The 19,397-nt window shown below is 41.0% G+C and overlaps 1 protein-coding gene across 5 annotated transcripts; it reads left to right on the forward strand.

Moving 5' to 3' along the window:
* The first annotated feature begins 575 nt into the window (after positions 1–575).
* On the forward strand, positions 576–18,452 carry LOC108900496 (myelin transcription factor 1). Of its 5 annotated transcripts, none has more exons than XM_051071010.1 (23): positions 576–1,228; positions 2,666–2,742; positions 3,007–3,061; positions 3,206–3,248; positions 3,343–3,411; positions 4,340–4,572; positions 5,037–6,155; positions 7,627–7,746; positions 8,121–8,211; positions 8,663–8,776; positions 8,866–9,083; positions 10,276–10,478; positions 10,582–10,797; positions 10,891–11,039; positions 11,769–11,831; positions 13,454–13,522; positions 14,342–14,404; positions 14,497–14,580; positions 15,437–15,658; positions 15,935–16,026; positions 16,199–16,302; positions 16,464–16,607; positions 17,058–18,452. In XM_051071010.1, the coding sequence occupies exons 3-23, from the start codon at positions 3,007–3,009 to the stop codon at positions 17,196–17,198; spliced, it is 3,612 nt and encodes a 1,203-aa protein (XP_050926967.1). In that variant the 5' UTR covers positions 576–1,228; positions 2,666–2,742; the 3' UTR covers positions 17,199–18,452. The 5 variants fall into 5 exon arrangements, with proteins under 5 accessions (XP_050926967.1, XP_050926968.1, XP_018557092.1 ...); XM_051071011.1 differs by having other exon boundaries at positions 5,040–6,155; positions 17,055–18,452; XM_018701576.2 differs by having other exon boundaries at positions 577–1,228; positions 17,055–18,452.
* The last annotated feature ends 945 nt before the right edge of the window (positions 18,453–19,397 follow it).

The following is a 19,397-nucleotide window of genomic DNA, read 5'->3' on the forward strand; positions in this document are numbered from 1 at the left end:
AAATCTCAAAGTGCTATGTGGTATATTTGATGGTGATGATGTGAAGATGATCTCCGCTGACACTGTCTTTCTTGTATATAAAAGTTTATTACAAAGAAGTTCAGCATCAAAACAAGCACTGCAGTAGCCTGTGAGAGGATCTCAGCTAATATGGATCTCTCTCCCTAACAGCTCTACTGATGTTTAGAGTTACTGATGTTTAGGGTACTTGTTTACATGTTTTATAATATAGCGAAAAATCCTGACCTCATTCAATGACCTCTTATTCCAAAAAACAAAGAGGAGGGGAGAAAAAGCCCCTCTCCCTAACACTTACATCTTTATGTTCAAAACCATTAACTTAAACATGACCCCTACAAATAGAAATTATGTGAAGCTTTGGACTTTCCCGGAGGATAAAAACATATATGAACTTTCAGACACTACAGCTACACAACAGACAATAGATTAAAAACAGAAAGAAAATGGGCATAAAAGCTTAAATTAAAAGTAGCATTCTATTAATATGCTTTCCTGAACAAAAAAGTCCACAGTCTGTGGGGCCCTCCGTTGCTCAGACAGGGCGTTCCAGAGCCGTGGAGCGGATACTGTGAAGGCTCGATCCCCTATTGTGTGAAGTTCGGTTCTGGGGGGGCAGGGACGGTGAGTACTTGTGGAACGGAGGTGTCTTGTTGTGGATTGTGGAGTGAGGAGTTCTTTGAGGGGCTTTCCATTTCCATGGATGCACTGATGGGTGCGTAGACAGTTTACTTTCACTACTTGTGCAACCACAGTCTACTAAACTGGGTTTAAGTTCCTGAGTGTTGTATTCAGGAGTATTGGGTTACGTCCTCCTTCATACCCCGTCCTCCAGCTGCTAGGCCTCCTTGTCAAATATAGACACCGCCTCCAGCAGTCCATGGACCGGGCCGAACGGTAGTCCGGCCCCGGCAGGGCGGCCCTTCCATGAGCCGCGGCCGGCTGCAGCACTCCTGTGCTCCTGCAGGAGGCAGTGCAACGGGGCTGTCCATGGTGCTGAAGATTCGTCTGGCCCTGTCCGGGGTGCTGAACAGCTCAGGGGGTGCTGGACTCAGTCTGACGCTGCTGTCACATTGATTCAGTCCCTTCTGCTGTAATCTGATGGTGTATTGTGGTTATAGTCACCGTAGTGTGTTGTAGTGAACGTCTGTCTACCAGCCCGGAGATGTCGGAGCGGAGGGGGAGGGGAGGGCAGTAGTCTGAGCCTAAGGTAAGGCTTTATGTCTCTCTGACAAAGAGCATAAAGCGCTCTTACATGTCGGTATTTTCTTAGGCCCTGGCTGCAGGCCGTACGGTGAATTTCACACCGAGCAGGGAGGACGTGATGAAGCGATATGTAAGCTAGCCCATCGAGGATGTCAGCATGCTCGCTAGCCGTTTTCCTTTCGTGGAGAATAATGTAAGCTCGGCCAGGCTTTTAACCCGATTATTATTGTGGCTCGTTTTTTCCGGCCCCTACAATGGCGGCCCGGTGTCGATACAGTCAATTTTGTGAAAAGTCTAAACCGCTGAACGGTGTTTACTGTGGCTATTTTAGGTTTTCTGTTTTGTCAGTGTGCCAGGTTAGGCGAGGAGAAAGGCCTCGTCCTTGTTAGAAACCCGGCCTACATCCCTGCTGTGACCAAGAAGCCTGTCACTGTGTACTTATACTCGCGTTTTGTTTGGAAATTGTGTCGCTGTGCCTGGTGAAATGTATTCACAGTCAGTACACATTCAGACCGATGACATGCTGAGTGTTGTTGATGCCATGGCCTCCCAGCAGGTATACAGTCACTTTAAACCTTTTCTGGCCTGTGACCCTGTTCGGAGATTCCCAAACTGTCGTGGGCACCGCTGTCAGTCTGTCAGTATACCTCCAAGAGCATAGGAATATATTATATGTTTTTCTAAGTTATGTATGTTTTAGCGTTGAAATTCTGTTAGGTAATATAGGTAAGTAAATATATTATTGTTCATGTTTTCTTTATATAATATTTAATTATATGTTTTATTATGGTCTTAAATTCCCAATTAGATTTAGATTAAACAGGAAAACACCTTCTGCACTAAATGTCAGTTATATTCTGTTAGTTAATCCTTCGTAGCAGTCCTTCAACTGTAATGCAGGCTTTCTGTCATGTTACATGGTTTGTAAGTCCATGCCCTGATGACAGGGCCGGACTGGGACTCAGACCAGCCCACTTTAGATTACAATATTTTACTGGAGATGTATAATTTTAGTCTTCCTAGTATGTAAGTCTCAAATAGTGCACTATTCTCTACAGCCTTGTTATTTGTAGTGTATTTATCAAAAATCTAATTTACTGTTTGACACATATAGACAAACAACCATTCACACTCACATTCTCATCTACGGGCAATTTAGAGTCAGCAGTTAACCTGCATGTGTTTGGACAGTGGGAGGAAGCTGAGGTACCTGGAGAGAAACCCACACAGGCACAGAGAGAACATGCAGACTCCACACAGAAAAGCTCAAACCCAGACCCTTCTTGCTATGAGGCCACTATGACATGATCAGGGTTATTTTCTCAGACTAGATATCATCTAGTCTAGATTATCATATTTTAATAATCACTGTAAAAAAAAAAAATGGTTTCCTTCAATTACAATTTCCATGCGTGTTTTTTGTGTGTGTTTCATCCAACAGAAAATGAGTTCAAAGGTCAGATACTGAGCCAGCAGTGGAGAGCCAATCAACCAGAGAGGACAAGCCTCAGCATCAAAGTACTCTATCTATCTATCTATCTATCTATCTATCTATCTATCTATCTATCTATCTATCTATCTGTATATCTATCTATCTATCTATCTATCTATCTATCTATCTGTATATCTATCTATCTATCTATCCATCTATCTATCTATCTATCTATCTATCTATCTATCTATCTATCTATCTATCTATCTATCTATATATCTGTATATCTGTATATCTATATATCACTGGTGCTGCACCTCTTCACTTATGAATTTTGCTCTAATATGCAGATGAGCCAAGACATTACAGAGACACGAACACGCACCCGTTCCAAAGGCATCCGTGGTGAGTATAGACAAATACGTAAAGGCTTACATATTTTTTCCTTACTTTATTGTTACCTTACCTTACTCTGACCTTTTTACACTTATAACTCTCATATGACTTTTATTTTTGGATCTAATTATTTTTCTGCTGCTTCATTTTTAGTGTCATCAGAACTTGTGGGACAGGACATGAAGCAGGAGTTGAGGTAAGTAATCTTATGGCTCAACAGAAAACCTGTCAGCACGTATAAAGCATGTCTTATGTATATGAAGTGTATATTTGTCTGTGCTGTGTGCCAGTAGCAGCTGTCCCACCCCTGGATGTGATGGCAAAGGCCACGTCAGTGGAAGATACTCACGACACAGAAGGTAGGATTCGTACTGTATCTCATCAAACTATCTGCATACAGCAAAAGCTTCGTGCTATGTCACCTCAAAACATATGATAGAATTTTATGGCTGCTACAAAGTCTGTGAAACTATAACAAATGTCATTGTATGGTGGGGCAATAGGTTTTCCCTAAAGATAGTGTTGTATGTTGTACACACTGTAAAGCCCTTCAAGGCTTGCGAGCATTTTTGATTTTGGCTAATAGAGATATAAGACTTCACTGAACTAAGGGGCTTAGACCAAATCACAAAAAACAGTACACTGTAGTCTGTAGACAGACATGTCCACATATTTTTGGGTAAGTGGTATACTGATGGTATATCAAGACATGAAAATATCTTGCCAATAATCAAGTAGCTTGACACTCCACAACGCTACTGGGAAAATGTTTTGTGAGCTGATCAAACTAAGGCTGAATTGTCTGGGAAGAACATGCAGCTCTACAACTGGGGTAAAAAGGTCACTGTATACCCACATGAAAACATCATCCCCAAGGTGAAGAACGGAGGAGAGAGCATCATGGTTTAGGCTTTGCTGCCTCTGGGCCTGGACAGCTCACCATCAAAATTAATTTAGTTCATTAAGTTAATCTTACAGGATAATGTCAAGGTGGCTGTCCATCAGCTGACTCAGTAGAAACTGGATGAATCAGTAGGACAATGGTCTGAGATTGTTTGAGATTACTGCTGCCAAATGAGGTTCAGCCAGGGTTCACTGGCTTTTTTCACCAGCACTCGTGAAGATCAGATCACATTTTATGACCAATTAATATAGAAAATTTTGTCTTGCCACTCTATATAGAGCCAGGCTTACTACATCTAAAGGCTGCAACAACAACAGATCATCAGTTGTAATGTTTTATGTTAGAATGTTGGATATTCACTTACCTGCCCATCCTGCTCTCAGCGTACTGGGATGCCCGATAGTGAAGAAAAGGAAGCTAGAGGAGGCCGAGGCCGAGGAGAACCAGTCTGCTCCCAAGAGGAGGAACCAACCTGCCAAACAGGCAGCAGATGACGGCTTCACTGCAGACAGTGATGCAGCAGAGGAGGAGGAGGAGCAGAAAGAGGAGGAAGAGGAGGAAGATGAAGAGCTCAAAGAGAAGAGAAAAAACAAAACAAAAAACAGGCCAGAGTCAAGTGAGTCAAACCAAGCGGGAAAAGTCACCATTACAGTACAATGTGGAGACTTCACATTATTTCACTTAAATGACTGTTATGTGTTCTAAGAATTAAAACAATCAAATTATTCATTATGTTGAAACTGTAAAAAAAAAATCCATTAGAGAAGCAGCTGTTTTTTGTTGTGTGTGTGTGTGTGGGTGTTTGGGGGGGGTTGTCTCAGCAAACAACAGGATTCTAAGACCAGCTGAAGGTTCATATATATATATATATATATATATATATAGAAAAGGACTGATGGCTGATGACACCCTGTGACTGTAGCAGCAGAGTCCAGTCTGCCTGAGCTCACTCGCAGACTTCAGGCCATTAATGCTAAATAAATTAGATAAGGTCATCTATACAGTCAGTGACAATGCATGTCTTGAGTTGCAAGTTTCCACATAGTGACGACGACATTCATTTATACTTTGAATCCACAGCAGACGGTTCACTGGTGACAACAGAGGACACAGAAACAGCAGTTTGTCCTCCAGCTGAAGATGACAAGAATGAAAGCGTCACCTCAGATACTGGGAGCAAACCTGAACGTGAGAAAACTAGTGAGGAAGTGAAGCCAGTAACACTCACTGATGATCATCAACAGGAGGAAACAGAGACACAGGAGAAGGAGGGGGGTCAGCTGGTGACAAAGGACCAGCCATCAGAGCATTGTGAAGAAGAAATGGGGGTTACTGAGATTAAACAGGCAAAACAAGAGGAGGAAGAGGAAGCAGGAGAAGAAGAAAAGGAAGAGGAAGAGCAGCATGAAAGGCAAGAAAATATAGTGAAGGAGAGGGAGGTAGAGAGAAAGATGATAAGCCAGGAAAACTCTGATCACCAGTACTCCAGTGGCGATTACAACCATCAGGCCAAAGAATCAGCAGTGGAGCAGAGTAAGAGGGCGGAACACGAGGAGGAGGAGGAAGAGGAGGAGGAGGAGGAGGAGGAGGAAGGAGAGGGAGAGGGAGAGGAAGAAGACGAGGGAGAAGAGAGGGAGGTCCACCAAGAGGTTGACACTCCTTACACTTTGAGTCCACGCACTCAGGGATCTGAAGCCGAGGTGTCACTCAGGGAAGAAAAGGTCAGCAGCCCCATGACTGAGGAAGAGGAGGAGGATGTAGAGCAGGAGGAGGAGAGAGAGGAAGAGGAGGATGAAAGGCAGGGGAAGGAAGCAGGCGAGGTGGTGGAGGAGGAAGAGGAGGACCAAGACTCGAGCAAAGCCTCTCCAACTACAGTGGTCATAGAAGTCCACTCTGAGGAGGATGAAGACGAGGATGAGGAGGAAGGGGAGGAGGAGGAAGATGAGGAGGAGGAGGAGGAGGAGGAAGGAGAGGAGCAGGACCGTGTCTCAGAAGGCTCAGGAATCACAGATGACTCAGAGAACTGGGATATGACTCGAGGGAACCTGGGGCTGTTGGAGCAGGCCATCGCCCTGAAGGCAGAAGAGGTGAAGGGGGGCCAGGAGGCCCGGAGCTCCCCAGAATACCAACCATACAGCACCTCCAGCCAGAGCTCTGAGCCTGCTGCTGTAGCCCGCCGTGCTGCTCACTACAGCAAAGGTAGACTTACTGTTACTATGACCAAACACAACAGCAGCTCAGAGAGTGGTGGTGTCAGTTATACAAATGTAGTGTGGATATGGTCCTATTAAGAATGCCATTCCAAAGTTCTCTGTTTGGTAAATGTCATATGTTATATTAGCTTAAAGCATCATCATCAAGATCAGTTCATTTAGCATATATTAGCTAATTCTATTTTGATTCAACTCCTAACACCAATAAGACCATTTAACAGCCAGGGCCATAGCCAGGATTTTAGTCCCCAGTCCTCAGACTGATACTGTTCAGTGATAGCATCTGTAAATATATGGGAACATGCCCCTCTCTGTATGGGTTCAGTTGGTGTCAGTGCGTAAACATTTATTTTTCTAAAGTCCAATTTGTTGTTTTTCACTGAACGGTAGGGATGGGACAATGAGTTTTTAGTTCATGTTTAATTGTATAGGGACAAGTATATAGCTTGAACCAATGCCACACACTACAGCATTTATTGCTTTAGCTAATTAGCAATGCTTATCTTTTGATGAACCTTTAAATACATAAATCCCAACAATGACAGACACACAGGCCAGCACAAAACATACAACTCTGGACACAAACTGGCCTTAACACTTGAATAATCTGCCCACACTGTCAATGTCCAACCAGCAGTGTCCATATATGTCCATATTTTCAGAGAAACAGTTTCTGCAGGTTGTTTGGTCCTGTGGCAGTTTTTTCTATCTGTCCCTTTCCTTTTGTGGTAGCAGTGGAGGTGGTGGTGATGATGATGATCATGTTGGTCGTGTTAGCTGTAATCTAGGACATTATCATCCTGCACTACTTACAGATAATGCAAGTGGACCAGTTTCTGTGGCTGTAGTAGCCAACAAGTATTGCTTCCTGCTGCTGCTGTCTTATTGGTCCCAGTAGACTGTTTGGTATAATAAAGTTGACTGCACCCTCTGCAGTACAAATTATGGAATAGGTGAAGAAAACCTGTATGGTTGACTACAGCTGGCCATTGACTTCTGTTCTTAATAGAAAAAATAATAATGAGCTATCATGAGGCCAGGAAATACATTTCATGATATTTTTGTATTGTGATGTTTCAAATTTCAATACATTTTCCCATCCCCACTTTCCCCACTCTCCAGTGACATTTTGGTTGGGAAATCAAGAATCCTTTGTTTATTAAAGTAGTTCAAATTGAAAAACTCTATAAAATGAATAACCCTAGGAAATGTCTAAACTATGAATGTAGACTAAAATCCCCAAATTCCGCCATTCTACATACATGCTGACTACTGGTTTTATTGATTGCTGATTTGATACCTAAAGTATCAGTACTACCAATACTCACCAGCACCTTTTTAGTTCAGAGGATTCTGTTTTTGTTGTGTGGTGTTTTATTATTCACTCCATGTACTAATTACCGATGTGCTTTGAATTCATTATTCCTGCCATCTAAATCACACCATCCTCCATACAGAGAAGAAGGAGGTGAAGTGTCCCACCCCAGGATGTGATGGGACAGGTCATGTGACTGGGCTGTACCCTCACCATCGCAGTCTATCTGGATGTCCTCACAAAGACCGAATCCCTCCGGAGAGTGAGTACACATTATCTTTCATAACATTACAGACAAACCGGACACTCCTGATGCATGTTGTGTCACTGTCTCAGCTAAAACCTAACTCTCACTCTATATTACCATACAGACCATTTTTATTTAGATATTTATCTGCTTGGGGGCTTTGAAAGTAAAGGTCTGGTGATATTTTGTTAGTACTACTACTACTACCAGAGTTATTATTGCTAGTACTACCACTACTACTTCCTTCTGTTATAGAATAAAAAAAATACTAATACTACTACTTCTATCGCCATTAGCGCTTTTTCTACTCTTATGCTGCTGGTGCTGTGAGACCATCTACAGCAAACTAAACAGACTGACCTGAGTTTCTGTCTGCTGTGTGTCTGTAGTCCTGGCCATGCATGAGAACGTCTTGAAGTGTCCAACTCCTGGCTGCACAGGCCAAGGTCATGTCAACAGTAACCGCAACACACACCGCAGGTTAATAAAACACCCAAGGACACACACACACACACACACACAGAGTATAACACAGTGTAAATCTACAACATACATGATGATGAGATGTTTCTGTGACATCATACAGAATTATGGACCTGTAAAAATGTTTAAGATTTAAGAGTTTTAAGATCATTCTGAAGATTTTTCAGATTTCAGAAATCTATCGACAATGTCATAAACATCAATGTTTGTATATAGTCTATGGTTTGGAAACATTTCAGTTTTTATAATACTCAGCATAGACTTGTAGGCATTTTGAGTTACATTCTGATAATTGGCATGGACATGATCAAAAATAACAATATTGCACAAAATAATAACCAATCTCATCTAATACTACTAACACATACTTACTGTCTTTAGAAGGCTTATCCATAATTTAAGTTTAATTCCATTAAATGTTAACATTTGGATATGTCTCTGCTGTCAGTCTGTCCGGCTGCCCCATTGCAGCTGCAGCTAAACTGAACAAGAACCAGGACAAGCAGGTTCATTTACAGGCTTCAGCCAGTGAACCCTCCTCCAACTCTGACAGAGTGCTCAGGTGAGACATGCAAGCTTTAGTCTGTAGATACATACAGCTATGTCTGTGTCACTGCAGGAAGAAAACTTAAATACTGACTTTTCCCCTAGGCCCATGTGTTTTGTGAAACAGCTGGAGATCCCTCAGTATGGCAGCTACCGGCCCAACACAGTGACCACCACGCCTCGAGCTAACCTGGCCAAGGAGCTGGAAAAATACTCCAAGGTGTCTTTTGACTATGCAAGCTTTGATGTCCAGGTGTTTGGAAAGCGTATGCTCATTCCAAAGACACCCAGCACCACTGAAACATCACCCAAAGCCTTCAAATGTAAGACCAACACACTTCAAACACTTCAAACACTCAATAATAGGGTTCACTTTGAATCACACTGAATTTAACAGTTCACCAGTCAAAGTCAGAGCTGTCTGTGATTTACATGACCTGTGTCGGACAGTTTTGTCATTTGTATTTTGCCTGACTCTTCAATAGCTGGCCAAATGCAGATGATGTTACATGACAATTAGAACCTCTAGGCATCTCATGATTCTGTTCGATCACAGTTCAGAGGGCTGCGATTATCTATGCATCTTGATGCATCTTTTATTCTCACTGTGTGACTACTTGGTACTTTCAAAGCAGAGTACTTGTAATGATCCACAATAACATTAAAATGCTTTCTTCACTGAATCCATGACTTGATTTGTCTCGTTACAGAGTGTCGGATCGCAGTTTAGTAAATGTCTTTGAGTGGGACGTTGTATCTTGGTTCCAAAGTGTGTAACATAGCACAGAAGCCTGGTAGAGACAGACACAGCCAATAACAACTTTACTGGATTTGGGACTGTGGCTTTAGAGCCATGTTTGTTTCCAGGTTGTTGACCCCTGCGTTAGTGTTCCTTTTACAATTAACAGTTGGAAAATGGACTTTTGACATTAATCTATTCAGAGGCAGGATGAATCTATGAACTGATTTTTTCATGCTCTGGTCTCAGGCTTAATTCAAATTCATATTTGAATGAATCACTTATGTACATAAATTAGGTCCTACTAAATATAAATGTAAACATCTGTTGACATTTTGAGAGAAGGATAACACAACTGTTGATTGTTTTAACACAGCTTTCACAATTCCCATGATGAAGCAATGTCTAACAACAATGTGTAACAAAGAGACCATATACGGCATCCTAGACAGACACCTTAAACATACACCATAAAAGACAACATTAAAGAGTGAAGAAGATTGATTGGATTTTCAGGCTGTGGGTGTTCTAAGTTCTAAGTTGTACAGGTTTGTTTCAAATTTGTGGATATACTTTTAAACAACACTGAACTCAATATATTTTAGTAAGTCCACAATACATTCATGCTGTATTCATTCATATGTACATATAGCAGGCTTACTGTAACTACCACTAGCAGCTATGTTAACCACATTTAGCTATAATATTGCACATATACAGTCGTTTGCTCTCTTGTTCTTGTTCCAGTAAATTCACTCTGCTCTGTTCCCACACAGCTAAATCATTCCCTAAGGCCTCCTCCCCCAGTCACAGTGTGTCTGGAGGATTTTCTAAGAGCGCCTCATCCTCCAGTGGTTATGACTATAGCCAAGATGCAGAGGCAGCCCACATGGCAGCAACAGCCATCCTCAACCTGTCCACTCGCTGCTGGGAGAGACCGGAGACTCTCAGCACCAAGCCCAGGGAGCCCTGTGCCAAGGTACACTGGCTTTCATTCAGCCACATTCTTGTGACTTCTTTAGACTAGGTCAGCAGCAGACAATGCACAGCGTTCTCATGTTCTCCGTGTCTGAACTCTGCAGGAGTCGGATATTGAAGTGGATGAAAACGGCACTTTGGACCTCAGCATGAAGAAGACCAAGAGGGAAGGCATGCAGTCTCCAGAGCCTTCATCCTCCTCGTCTTCATCCTCTCAACACGTTGGAACCACCTTGTCTCAGGGCCACGCTCAGCCAGAGTGGGAGGGGCCGCTGGACTTTACCAAACCAAGTGGAGTCAAAGAGGAGGACCATGAAGAGGTACTGTATACGTCCTCTGCATGGCAGTGAATGGTATACATAGTGTTGTTTACTTTTTTTGTGTGGGTTACCTATGTTTCTACTTTCCTGCAGGTGGAGTACACGGCTCCCTCATATACCTCATCTGATGGTGAGGAAGAGGACCAGGAGAACCTGGAGGACAGGAAGTACCCTGGAGAGGTCACCACCAGCAGCTTCAAGGTCAAGTTTCAGCCCAAAGACAGCAAAAAAGAGGTTCTTGTGTAAGTCACAGCTTTTACCATACCTCCATTCAAAACTATTATACTGAGGGACCACTGTTCCACTTTTCATTTCATTGTAGCTTGTATAACCTGACCACCATAAAAGACTTTTTAAGTGAGACGTCTGAAACGTTGATATAAAAACATCACTCAGTCAGATTTGGTCAGAGGTCCTGAGGCCTAGGTTAGAACTCAGGTGGTACAAGATGACTGTGAGACACCTGTCAGTCAGTCAGTCAGTCAGTCAGTCAGTCAGTCAATCAAACAATTAAGCAAACATGCTCATGTCATGTGACAATTACTATAAATACCAGAATTTGACCTATAGCATTCACATCAGTGACAGTTACAACTGGGAAGCTTATTCATATATGTTGTATTACATATGGACATGTTTGGCAAAGTCCATTGTCCTTGGTGATTAAACCAACCATACAGTGCAATATGCTGGATGTATAGTAGTTTTAACCATCACACACCAACTCTGCAGTCATACAACCAACTTAAGTTGGAAGGTGATCTCTACCATCCATTTCATATGACCTGACACAGCACTAGTTTCTAGTTAGTTTCCACACTGATACACTGGAACTGGAAGTGAAACTCGACATTAAAAGCCTACATTTTTAAAGAAGGAGAAATGATACTGTAGAATGTTTTTGGCATGTCAGTGTAAGCACCATCTCCAAAAGCAAGAGACTGATCTGTGAGCGTGTCTCTTGGCCCTAGATGTCCCACCCCAGGCTGTGATGGCAGTGGACACATTACTGGCAACTACGCATCACATCGAAGGTAAGACGTGGAGATGATGAGCTAAGTATTTTTGCTTTATTAGCGTCGCACTAAGATGTGATTTGATGAGGTTAAAGTATGATTTCATTTTGACCTCTGCTCCTCAATCTGACCGGAGTCATTTTATAAAAGAAAGAGTCAGTGGTAAATTTGACAGCATTTTTCCAATTAGAGTACTGCCACATCACATTTCTGTCCACTACTTGTCATTCCTTATGCCCTCTTTCTACTGAGTGTAGGTATGGTAGTTATGTAAGGGTAGTTACTAAGTCAGTTTTCTGTAGCGCTTTACATGACAGGTTACTGTGTGATTAGTTTGTGTATACAGGGTATGCACATCTTTTAAAGTCAGGAAATAAAGGGCAACAACATCGTGTTTCAAATAAATTTCACAAATTTTAAATGACTGAGTACCTATGTAACAATTATAGTCGTATTATCACTGGATAACAAGTACTATTATCTCTTTTTTTAGAAATTATTAGCAAGAAATGACTTTGGGACATTGCAGTGTAAATAATAATGTGGAGTGCCTGCTATGAACATACAGGCTAAATCTGCTTATATAGTTTGTAAATTATTCAGTATGTACTGGATAATTGAAAAAAGAAGTACAGTGTCATTTAGTTTTAGGTCCCGCCTAAACTAAATATTTTTACCTCCTTGTTTCCTGTATCTCTTCACCTGCACTAATACCTAGTAAATTTTTCCCTCATACCCCATATGTTCAAAATATGCGCAGAGTAACTTGTGGATTGTAAACTAAAACATCTCTCTGCTCAAACAAGCCACAAGGAGACAAAATGTGCAGCTGTGTTAGGTACAATATGTTGGAAGTTGGAAAGCTGGTGGAGCTCAGATTTCTGCTCAAGCTTCTAAAAGCGTCTGTCTTTACATGGCCTGTACAGAGGCTGTTAGATATCAGAGATATGTTTTAATATAATGTATAGATATAAATTTCTAGTTTTATCTCATAATACAAATGAATGGTCAAATGAATGATCCCTGTACAAGATTCATGCCAGTTTAAGAACTGGAATGACAGAGCAGCTGTTCTCTTATGTTGAAACTTTTTAAAATACATAAGGAACATGACAGTGGTCAGAGTAAAATGATCTACTGAAAGGAAGCCAATCATTTAAATGGTTTCATCAGTTCGAATGAGATGGTTCCTGTAACATCAGTACCTTCTCTGCCTCAGTGTTGCTCCAAAACACCATTAACTCAGGTACCTGGAGAGGGAACATTAGACACCCTCTTGGTTGGTGTATGGCCCATTCCACCTCTCATTAGAACTGAAGAGGCCTTTCAGAGCCGACACTCGGGGGATTTTTTCATTTACACCTAATATTAATCTGTTTGGGTGACTGAGATGACACCACACACACACACACACACACACACACACACACACACGTTCATCCTTGGTTATTTTTCCACTATTACACTACTATAACAGTAGAGATCAGATACTAAAATAAGTCCTGTCCTGTGTGTGTGCTGCCCAGTCCTGTCCTGGCTCTGTGGTCCAGTTCAGGTTCTGGTTCTTTTCCTTCACTCATACTCAAACATCCTGTTCACGTTCTGGTTTTCTGACGTTCTCTCTCCGATGTATCTTCCAGTCTGTCAGGCTGTCCTCTTGCTGATAAATCACTTCGGACCCTCATGGCTGCCCACACAGCTGAACTAAAGTATGTCTGCTTTCTCCTCTCTCTCACCTCCAACATGTTCACTGAGCACTCAGTCTGCAGCCACAGCTCTGTCCCTGCTCTCCTTTAAACACTAAGATCGTCATATCGCTCAATTTTCAACCAATTTTCCAGCATTTTGGTTTCAAATACCAGAAATGTATTTATGATACAGGATACTTGATTAAATTTAAAATGTGGGTTTTCATAGCAAAATAATATGTAATTAGCTTTCTTAGTTTTCTTTCTCTCTCTCTCTCTCTCTCTCTCTCTCTCTCTCTCTCTCTCTCTCCCATGGAAATAATTTAAGACTTCATTAATAAAAAGATGGAATTACAACAAGCACTGAAGTTAAAAGATGATTAGGTTTTGATGTTATTGTGGGCAGACTACAATTAGCTTTTGTATTCACTATATATTCACACATACTGTATTTTTCATATTTTGCTCATTTTTGTATGTGTCTAATATTATATCTTCAGTTTGCATCAGAATAGTCACTTTTTGGTCACTTAAAAGAAGGATTAGTTAATATGGTCTATAAATTTCAACACACTCCAAACAGGAAAATATTTAACCTTTAACCTGTCAAAGGTTACTCCTTATTGTTTGCTTGCTTTAGGTGTTTCTGTCATTAGAGCTGCACCAGGGACTAGGATTTTCTTCCTATTTAAACTGGTCAGAACCCTGCTGCAATATGGCAGCAGCAGAGACACATCTCTCTGGATGTGGCATCTGAATGTGTTCACTATAAGTGGGATGGAAAGTATTGCAAGTCTGTAGAGTGAAAAAAAAATGTGTGTGTGTGTGTGTGTGTCTCAGGTGTCCGACTCCAGGTTGTGACGGATCAGGCCACATCACTGGAAACTATGCTTCACATAGAAGGTAGGAGCTCCTCTCCTGTTCTGCCTGCTGCACCGTCAGTTACTCTGTACTGGTGGACACTGTGATTCATCCTCTCTGTCCCTCTCTGCCAGTCTGTCTGGATGCCCTAGAGCCAAGAAAAGCGGGGTCAAATCAACCCCCACCAAGGATGACAAGGAAGACTCAGAGCTGTTGAGGTGAGCAACAGTAGCTAAAAAGACACGTTGCCATCAAATATACTGAGTGCATTCATGTTCTGGAGATGAGAACTGATTTTTAGTTAATAATCATTTCATCTCAGCCTCATTACAGACAGCTCCAACCAGAGTCAAGCTGCTTTTTGTGGGTCTAGAATTCTGGATTCAATCCAAAATTTTAAAAAATGTAAAATGCTTTCATTTTGATGAAAACCTAAGTTTATATAATCACACAAACTGTGTGATACACTGAACCTTCCTTTAGTTTCTTTCAGTATGTGGGACAAACAGAGCTGTATTCATTTTGGAAATAAGATCAATGATACATTTGTACTGAGGAAATAAGAAAAATGTAGAGGTTTAAAAAAGAAATGTAAGTGAGTGAAATAAGCTTATTTTTAATGAACTTTTTTTTACAGTACATTTAAACCATTTAATTAACTCTTATATTTTGTAATAAATCATTTCACTCACCAGAGACATTTGATGTTCTGACATTTGTCTTTTCTGAAACATTCTGGGAATTCAGAATCAGAATCAGAATCAGAATCAGAATCAGAATCAGAATCAGACTTTATTGCCAAGTAAGTTTGCACATACAAGGAATTTGTCTTGGTATATTGGTGCTAAAGGACAGTTATAGTAAAAAAGTATATTTACAGGGAACATAAGTAAAGGAGCATAAATATACATCATTAAATTTTAGAAGAAGAAATAAATTCCTGGTGGGATTTTTGTCATCTCTGCTTTCTATCATAATGCTAAACCTAGAAGGACTAAATTTGGATTTTTGTGCTGATCTTTTAGATCTCTGCTCTCCAACAGTGAGAAACCAGTGTTTTCTGCCTTTCTCCAGGTGTCCAGTTCCTGGCTGTGACAGTCTGGGCCACATCAGTGGGAAGTATGCCACTCACCGCAGTGCCTATGGCTGTCCTCTGGCAGCACGTCGGCAGAAAGAAGGACTTCTTAATGGCACTCCCTTCTCCTGGAAGGCCTTCAAGACCGAAGGCCCGACCTGCCCGACGCCAGGCTGCGACGGCTCTGGCCACGCTAACGGCAGTTTCCTGACACACCGCAGGTATCCAGAACATCTGAGAGTGTCAGCACACAGAGAGCAGTGTTAGCCCAAACACAGCTTACTGTTTCATCTCAAGTACATTGTAAGGCAACAATGTTGCACATAATCCAGATTAGTTTGAAAAAGGCAGCACTTAATCACAGATGAGCCCAGAGCTCATTCTGCTTGGTTAATCCAGCCATGCGTAATGATTCCTCAGTTTTCTGATACATGGAATAAAAGACATGCATCAGCCTTGTTAGAATGTAAAAGATCTTGATCAGCTGCTCCTCTCAGTCTGTCAGGTTGTCCAAGAGCATCGGCCAACAAGAAGAGAGCCAAGTTCCCTGGAGACGAGTATATTACTGCAAAGTTCAGAGCCAGTGATGGTAAGAGACAACGCTTTATCCTCTCTGAAACTATTGCTACTGCTGTTACTACTAACACATGAGAAAGTAAAATGTTTGTATTAGCGGAACTGTAAATTTGTTGTCACTGGACTCATAGATAGCCAGAGGAGGTAGGATTGACAGTTGTCTTGTCTGTATCCTAACCCCTCAGTTCTGGACAACGATGAAGACATCAAGCAGCTCAACAAAGAGATCAACGAGCTGAATGAGTCCAACTCAGAGATGGAGACCGATATGATGAACCTGCACACTCAGGTGAGCTCAGCTGCTCAGCTCAGCGCACTGCTGCCGTCAGGATGAGGACGAAAGTCATTTGTCGTACACGCAGGAGACACTGTCATATGACGTGTGATGGCGGCACTGTTAGTTTGAAATTTATCAGCTTCAGGATTGTTCTGTGTCTGTCTGTGCTTCAGATCTCCTCAATGGAGAAGAACCTGAAGAGCATGGAGGAGGAGAATAAACAGATTGAGGAAAGGAACGAGGCTCTGTTCCTGGAGCTATCAGGCCTGAGTCAGGCCCTGATCCGCAGCCTGGCCAACATCCGCCTGCCCACCATGGTGAGTTTACACAATGGTTTTTGGTTTCTTTTAACAGAGAATAAACTAGAAGGGACTAATTCCCTCCTGCCCCCTCCTGTTCCACACTCACAGCCCTGCAGTGTCTCAAATCATAGCTGTAATAATTTCTCAATCTTAACCAGAGAGACTTGACACTTACTTTAACTGTAATTGTTGCAGAACATCCTCAAATTCTGGTATGAGCTGCTTCACAGTGTTTTTTAATTGCAATAGAGGAGTTGGGGGAATGTGGTGGATGTGAGGTCCATCAGTTAAAAATGAATTTTCACACCATTTTCCAGCAGTTTGTTTGTTCCAAATGCCAGACGTGTTTATAATATATGATACTTGCAGGTTTTCATACCAAAATACTTTGTAGGTAGTAACAGTGATATCCTCTTATTCTCACTCTATAAAAAAATGCCTTGTGAACTTGTGCATGTTCAGCAGGAGCCACTGTCAGAGCAGAACTTCGACAGCTACGTGGAAACCCTGACCCACATGTTTACCAATAAAGACTGCTACCAGAACCCTGAGAACCGGGCGTTGCTCGAGTCCATCAATCAGGCTGTGAAGGGCATCGAGGTGTGATGGGCCGGAGAGGGAAGGGACGGGGGGGGGGCAGGCCATCACAGTGACAACACCACTCTTTCTTTCCATACCCTTTAGATACTATATGTACTTAATTCTTCTCATTTGGAACTTTGCCATCTGTTCTTTGCATTTGTTTCCTGTTTGCATGTTGCTTTATGATGATATGAGTATGAACAGATTAGGGTGTGGTTGTGAAGTGTGAGGCAGCACACTTGATGCAAACTGTTACAGTAAGCAAGGGCATCTCAAGGTATACAGAGGCACAGAGAGTGCAGAACAAAATCAGGAGTGGAGTTCTTATTAGAGTTCTCTTAGTTAGTGAACATATCCCATTTCCACACAATAATGTTGATAGTATTCTATATGAGCATTGTGATGTTGCACCTCCAGGACTAGTTTGTAGATTCACCCTTACAATTGCTGTGTAACTATTTAAGTCCTTTGCAAATGTTGGTTTAATAACTTCCTTACTCATGTCTGCTGTATTATTTTTATGTTGGCTTATTTATTATACATTATCTATTTATTCAGTTTTTGTTTTTTTTTAATTTCTAAATGCTACCTGAGAAGATTTTAAACGGTAACCAAGAGAAGGTAAACATTTCCTCTGCATTGCTGAACAAAGAGGAAATATTTTAAGATATCAACAATTGTTTTATATATCTTATTATTTATTTAAATACAGGGATCTTTTTAAGTGCAAATATTTTGTAACTGAAAGTTTTTAATAATTTTCTAAATATTTTTTTTTTTTTGGGTGCTTATGTTTATATGATTTTCCTTTTTATTTCCACAAACTATTTTCAGTACATTGCAATACACTGTGAATATTGAGCTGCACATATTTGGTATTTATTTGGTGATGAAGAACAAAGTGATGGTGAATATTTATTTTGTATCGTCTAAGTGTTCATGATGGCTGTGTATGGATTAGTCTTTAAGTTGCTCTTGAAATAAAGGTTAACCCACAGTGCATGTGGACTGGACTACAGAGTGGTATCTTACTCTGAATACATTATTCAGCAAAGATAGTCGAGGTGACATTTGAAAATCAGTGCACACAGTGTACTGAGTTTACATAACAATACTTCACAGCATAAACTTAGCAACTTAACATAGCAACTTCACTCCCCACTGTCACTCACTATTCATTAAAATTCTGTCATGTCATGCCTTTCAACCAGTATTCAGATATAAATGTAAGATGTAACATGCTATGTTTCTCAGTTCAAACAGATTATTCATTGATCCATGTTAAAGACTATTTTGATTTATAAAGCTTCATGTTGCTAGTTCATTCTGAGTGGTCCCCCAGCTAGTTCAGAGGGGTTGATTTGCAGTCGATACTACTTTAGTTCAGTTGGGGGGAAAATAAACAAATACGTTCATAAATTCATTAATTCTAGGTCATTAATTCAAGGGTTCACATACTTTTTCCACTAGCACTGTGAGGTTTTTATGGTTGCTCTATGGTTGTGTTATTATTTTAGGCACATTATATTTGTCAATACCCTTGACTTAGATGAAGATCAGATCACATTTTATGACAAATTAATGCAGAAAACTCTGAAATTCCAAAAGGTTCACATACTTTTTCTTGCCACTGTATCTTTAGTGTACATTGCAAAACAGAATCCTTTGATTAATATAACATTTTCTTTCAGCTTTCAGTTTTCCCTGGTTAAAGCTGTGGTGGGGTTATAAGCTTTTCTGATGCTTTGAACAATTGTATTTGGCAATGAAAACTTTACAACTTTTGCCAGAACTGAGCTTCCAGTCCTCTGTACAAATACAGATACAGAGATCATTTTGTTGGTTGAACAGTTACAGATAATGGAATCTCTGTTCACCTCTGCTGGTTTGGTTGTATTTTTGCATTGACTCATGATTTTACATACTATTATTTTCAGACTTGTTCAAAACTGTTAGATACAAGAAGCCCCTGTACTTAGAATAATTGTTGCTGTGGAACAACTGAGGATCAAAGTTTTACATGCCCTTTTTCCAGAAAATGAGTCGTCGATATTTTGATTGAATATTACGTTTATTATTACAGCATCTTGGACTAAAAGCACTACTACTAAGAGAAGAGAAGCCATTACCTGATCACAGATCAGTTAAAACCATGGTACTCTTCAGAACCTTGGGATGGAGGACTTGGTCACAGCTGTGGGCGATCCTAACACTCTTAGTACA

Source organism: Lates calcarifer, linkage group LG6, assembly GCF_001640805.2.
Source record: "Lates calcarifer isolate ASB-BC8 linkage group LG6, TLL_Latcal_v3, whole genome shotgun sequence".
NCBI lineage: Eukaryota > Metazoa > Chordata > Actinopteri > Centropomidae > Lates > Lates calcarifer.